Here is a 5,495-nt window from a genome sequence, read left to right as displayed (position 1 = left end):
GAAGGAGATATATTCCATTCTTTTAACATTCTTTATTATTGCATAAAACTTATTAAATAACTCTTTAAAAAAAAATAGGTTAAATAGTCATTTTTGTCTTTGAACTTGTAATTTGTTGCTGAGAAATACGTCTCTGGAAGATTAAAATACAAAATAGCCTACGTGACATAGAAAGACAAATTTTTCACAAAAATAATTGTCAACATGGTTATCTCTAATGGTCAGTATAAGAACATATTTATCATATAGTATTTTTTGACTTTTCGTTTTTCCACAAATGCGTCCGTGAAATGTAAAAATATAAATTTAGTTTCCAAAAGTATAAAAAATGCAATAAATATATTCAAATGTTAATAGTAAATTGTGACTAATTTTTATAATTTCAAAAAATTATAATGACTGTGACAAATTTTTTTAAGAAACTCGTAAATTAAATTGAGTTTAAAAGAAAAAAAAAATACTCGTTTTATAAATTATAAATACTTTTTTTACACTCTCATGCTTGATGAAAGGTTCAAGTAAACAAAATATTTATTGTAAAGCATTATAGTTAAATTAGGTCTATGAATAATTTTTAGGGAAAATTGCAATTGCAATGACATTTTTAATATGTATAAAACACTTACCTCCTTTGGAATGATTTTTTTTAAGGTTATGATTTTTTAAATGATCAGTCAATAAAAAAATAATTGTATATGATTTAAAAAAGTAAAAATCAACAAACTTTTATTATAATTTATAATTTGATGTCATTGCATATACTAATAAATATTCATATTTTATTATAAAAAAATTATAAAGAAAAAAATTAAATAAATAGTATTTGATTAAACATAAACAATGATTTTCGTATCGTTTTACAATAAAAAAAATCTTTTTTTCCTATGTTGATAGCATTTATTCAAAAGTTAATCGCTAAAGGATTGATTTTTTTGTAGTTGAAGAAAAGTAAAAAGAATTCGTCAAAGTAATAAAAATTCACTTCTATTTGTAATATTTTATGCATGTATCAATGGTTAATGAAACTTAAAAATTACATAATGAAAAAAGATACTTACGAGTGTGATATAGCTCTCTTGAAATTTTGTGCCGTCATTATAAATTTTTCAAAAATTATAATAATTAGTCACAATATATTATTAACATCTGGATACATTTGTTCCACTTTTTATACTTTTGGGACTAAATCTTTCATTTTTCATCTTTCAGATACACATTTATCTGCGGGTTGGGAAGATGAAAAGCCAAAAAACTATTATGACAAATATATCTATATGCTTACAATTAGAAATGATCAATGGTGACAGACAGAAATTCAAAGCTTGATATATTTGTCGTTATAAAAGTAACTATTTAATCAATAAATAGTTAAGACGCATTTATCAATAAATTACCTATTGAATCATAAAAGTAACTATTTAAAAAAAAAACTATGTAAAAAGTATAACAGGTTAATGGGAGAAAATTGAAGACAACGTCATTAGGGATGGAACCACGAAATTGTATTAGGGGGGCGAATTTTTGCCATTAATGATAATCTAAAATTTCATTTAATAAATAAATATATATATATATATATATATATATCATAATTATTATAAAAATAAAAAAATCATAATTAATTATGGATTCCTTTCTTCTTTAAAGGTGGTTTATCAATTTTATATGTTTGTGGTGAAATTTTTGAAGTCTGTGACATATGAATAAGAAATTAAAAGCAAATTAATTTTTTTTTTTTTGCTTTTAATTGAAACATTGAAATTCTATAATGTATAGGAAAAGAAATAAAATAATTTATGAAACCAATTAAAAGCATTCCAAATTTAAAGCAAAATACGTTTTTATCTACAAAAATTATCTATAAAAACAATTAAAAGTGGAATTAAATTCTAAAATAAAACAAACATTTATATATTTGAATTATTTTTTATCAGTAAATATTGTTATATGCAAAATTAATTTATAAAAATAAAATAAGGAAGACTCACTACAAATGCCAATAAGAAAAAAGAAAACAAGTTGCTTAATTAATTTTCTTTACTTTTGGTCACTTAATATGTTTTGAGTGTTTTTACTAGATATAAAATAAATAAAAGTGTGCTGATACTAAAATTTTGTAAATTTATAGAGCTGTGAGTGGGGGAGGGGGGGCAAAAGTGGAAATGTAGAAGCAGGCAAATATAACAACTCATATTTTGTTGTATAAGATAACATTTTGTGGATTAAAGAGGCGCCTGCCTCTGTTTCATGGTACCTACTTCAGTTTCTAAATATCATAAAATTTACAACAATTCAGATATACTTGCTTAATGGAGTTAGAGTTTCTTTACATATTTGGTATAGTTTAAATTTAAAGAAAAAAAATATTTTAAAATGTTAATAAAAATAAGTATACTAAATAAAGAATATTATCTTGAATCACACAAATTTTAATTAATAACAAATAATGAGTTTTAAAAGTGTGTCAAAATATATTTTATCCTTCCTCAATCAAAATCAAACCAAGTCTCCTCGGTGGTTAGCATTGTCTCCATTTGTCTGACATCATCACTAAAACATTTTCCATTTGCATTTTTTAATTTAATAATTAATTACGTTTTCTGATAACTGGATAAGAACCAGAGCCAGACAAAGACAAGTGATATTTCATTTTAAGAGAAAAACAAAGTGGGGCTTCTCACTTGTCTGAACAGTGGGTGATTTTTTTTTTCTTTTGCTGAGTCAGGAATCATGATTTTAAGCACCTAAAGTTTTACTCCCTCCAACGTCGATTATAAAGAAAAACAAAATTGATTAATGCTAACTAAAAAACATAGTTGACTGCATTAAATTACATTAATCTTAATTAAAAAAATAATTTTTAATATGAGAAACAAAAATGAATCATTAAATCTAAAATTCAATTAAATGAAAAGTATTTAAGATATATAGCATTAAATGAAGTAAACTTAATTAAATTTTTCTTGTATATATCATCAAGAAAAAAGTGTTTTTTTCTTCAGACTATTTTGAGACCGGAGAAAGTATCTTTCAATCACATTGAATAAAAATATGTTCATTTAAATAATCTGGTTACCATAGCGTTCAAGCAAAAACCCTTTATTATTTATTATTTATTATATCACGTGGAAACTACAAAATGTGTTCTGACAATCTTCTTTTTGTGCATATAAAGTTTCATACTCGAATATTCGATTACCGTGTCGTCCACCACGAATTGCTTTTAGTGCATAGCTCGATAAAAGGTCTGCAAAAAATTCTAGCATTGCAAAGAGTCACTTAATACAGTCTTACTCTGCACAAGTCATGTGAATTAAGCCATATCCTCACTATACTAATGCAAAAATGTATCAACTCATAATTAACTTGATATTTGCGAAAAATATAAAATGGTTATGTAAACCTTTGAATCGCACAAATATTTTGAAATGGTGACAAGTCACTGATTCATTAGAGCTTAATGCTAACAGAAGGAGAAAAGACCAACATGTATGAGCACCTCATATTTCACTATTTACAAAACAAAAAACTTCTAGGAAGTTTTAGTGTGTGCAACTCTTATATTAATAGTCACCGAGACTCAAGTTACAGAACTTTTTATTTGTTTACAAAAGCTTATACAGAAATACACATTTTCCAGCAACATGTTGAGGGCACTACAACAATAAAACATATATTCCATGGGAATATCATATTACAGCCGGACAATGCATAGATGCTACTGTGTTGGATGCTTTGCTACATTGCCACATGATTTTCAGCTTCAGGAACTGTTTGGAGGGGATCAAATTCAATAAAGAATGTTCGAATCTCCATTGGAGCAAGTTCGACCACCAACTTCATAGGATCAACAGGTTTCTACCTTCCAATCTAGCTTCCTCTTTTCCATTACAGCTCTTTCTTGATTAGCAGACAAACTCATCTCTGTTGCTTTATTTATGTGAAAAGGTTGAGTTGTCAAAAAGGAAACTATACAAGAGTACATGTGTGAAAAAAACTAACTTGGAGTGGTTAGCTATCACTCTTACCTTCTTGTTAGGGAACAATTTTTTCAATTCCACACTTGCCGTTACTGAGTAATTTTTGTCCTCTCCAATCTTTGTATGTAAATAGGCACCAAACATCAATGCAAGAATAAAGGATATTTGATTTCTGAATGTAAAGCACAATATTTGATAGACGATTAAGATAGAGGAAAAAGTTGTTGTACATTGTACTGACTCTTGATGCATGACAAATATCATAAATCATTCATAGCTAGGTTATAAAGTTCTTTGCAAGGGTAAACTTACCTGTATAGTTGCATGGACAAACTGTTATTGATCTCTAACAGTTACATATACAAATATTATTTCCATACTTTGATAGAAATGCATGCATGTTTGCATTTTATAGCATAGGTTAAATGCAAGTAAAACACAGGTCACTGAAAAAATCATTCCAATCATGGTTAAGAATATAAAATTGCAGTCAAGCAATCCTTAGAAGATCATTCTGAAAGGGTAGATTAAATCTTTAAGAGAGAACCAAAGTTATCAATACATCAGTAAAAAAAAATACAACCTCATAAAGGTGAGCCAATCTTAGGAGTACTTTTCCATTTTTAAATTCCTGCAGAAGTTCATAAAAACAATAGATACACATCAGAAATAAAGATGAGGTAAAAATGTTAGAAGGCATCTTAAACTTCATCTTCTATTTTCTCTCTAAATGTCCCTATCGTTCTCCCTCTCATACCTGGAGGGTTAAAAGAGCAGTGTTGTCAGGTAAACTGTAGGAAGAATCTATGCCAGAAAATGTTGATGGAATGAAATGCAACCAATTGTCTCCTTCCTGCATCACAAGTGGAAACCAGTTATGACAAATGATTTAACTATCATTTTATTTTATTTTTGGGGGAGGGGGGGATCTCCCTTCATTTTACCTGTTCTGTGAAGGCCAACAGCAATGGTGAATATAATTCCTGCCCAACTGTGCGACACCAATTAGCACCTTCACCTTTATGGTCAATTCTAAGGTACAGTTTTCCTTGAATCTGGAAATATCATATAAACTTGTACTATCAATAAAAGGTAAGTTGGTGATATGATGGGAGCCAAAATTCAAGTGGGTTAGGAAGGATCTATTGATGGATTGGAGGCAATTATTATTAGGAGTATATGTGATATGAAATAACTTACTCGTATTAGTAATTAAGCATTAGTTCTGTATTTGAAAGTGCACGATGGCAGTTATTCATGGAAAATAACATTTGGCAGTTACCTATTAGGATTATATCTGATTGTAGGTTGTGTAATTAGGAAAGTGTGTTGTCATTTTCCGTTTCAGGGAAGAGAGTAATCTCTGTAAGAGACTTTTATCTCTGACAGCAAGTATATAGCTGTATTATGCATGATTTCTGTACCCAGTATTGTATTTTATAATTTGATGAGAATCATGAAACTGGCCAAATACAGGCTAAAGGCCCAAGTGGAGAAGGACGAAGGCCCAAGTGG

The 5,495-nt window shown here is 28.1% G+C and overlaps 1 protein-coding gene across 3 annotated transcripts; it reads right to left on the bottom strand.

Annotated features, from left to right (window-relative positions):
• Nucleotides 1-3,563: 3,563 nt before the first annotated feature.
• On the bottom strand, nt 3,564-5,211 carry LOC102659986 (alpha-mannosidase At3g26720-like). Of its 3 annotated transcripts, XR_001385336.3 has the most exons (5): nt 4,925-5,211; nt 4,738-4,833; nt 4,564-4,611; nt 4,029-4,097; nt 3,564-3,930 (listed from the first exon to the last, which is right to left on the bottom strand). XR_001385336.3 is itself a non-coding variant. In XM_041010785.1 (4 exons), exons 1-4 carry the CDS (start codon nt 4,837-4,839, stop codon nt 3,919-3,921), a joined length of 225 nt encoding a protein of 74 aa, XP_040866719.1. In that variant the 5' UTR covers nt 4,840-4,901; the 3' UTR covers nt 3,564-3,918. The 3 variants fall into 3 exon arrangements, 2 of the variants coding, with proteins under 2 accessions (XP_040866719.1, XP_040866718.1); XM_041010785.1 differs by lacking the exon at nt 4,925-5,211 and having other exon boundaries at nt 3,564-3,924; nt 4,738-4,901; XM_041010784.1 differs by lacking the exon at nt 4,925-5,211 and having other exon boundaries at nt 4,738-4,884.
• Nucleotides 5,212-5,495: the final 284 nt, after the last annotated feature.

This window comes from Glycine max, chromosome 16 (genome assembly GCF_000004515.6).
Source record: "Glycine max cultivar Williams 82 chromosome 16, Glycine_max_v4.0, whole genome shotgun sequence".
Taxonomy (NCBI): Eukaryota; Viridiplantae; Streptophyta; class Magnoliopsida; order Fabales; family Fabaceae; genus Glycine; species Glycine max.
Note: the sequence above shows the minus strand (reverse complement) of the source record. Positions and strands in the feature narration are given on the sequence as shown.

Coding starts and splice junctions, on each gene's coding strand:
- LOC102659986 (XM_041010784.1), bottom strand. CDS start 4,839: ATGCAGGAAGGAGACAATTGGTTGCATTTCATTCCATCAACATTTTCT. Junction 4,612..4,737: donor CTGCTCTTTTAACCCTCCAG/GTATGAGAGGGA, acceptor GAACTTCTGCAG/GAATTTAAAAATGGAAAAGT. Junction 4,098..4,563: donor GATTGGCTCACCTTTATGAG/GTTGTATTTTTT, acceptor TTACATACAAAG/ATTGGAGAGGACAAAAATTA.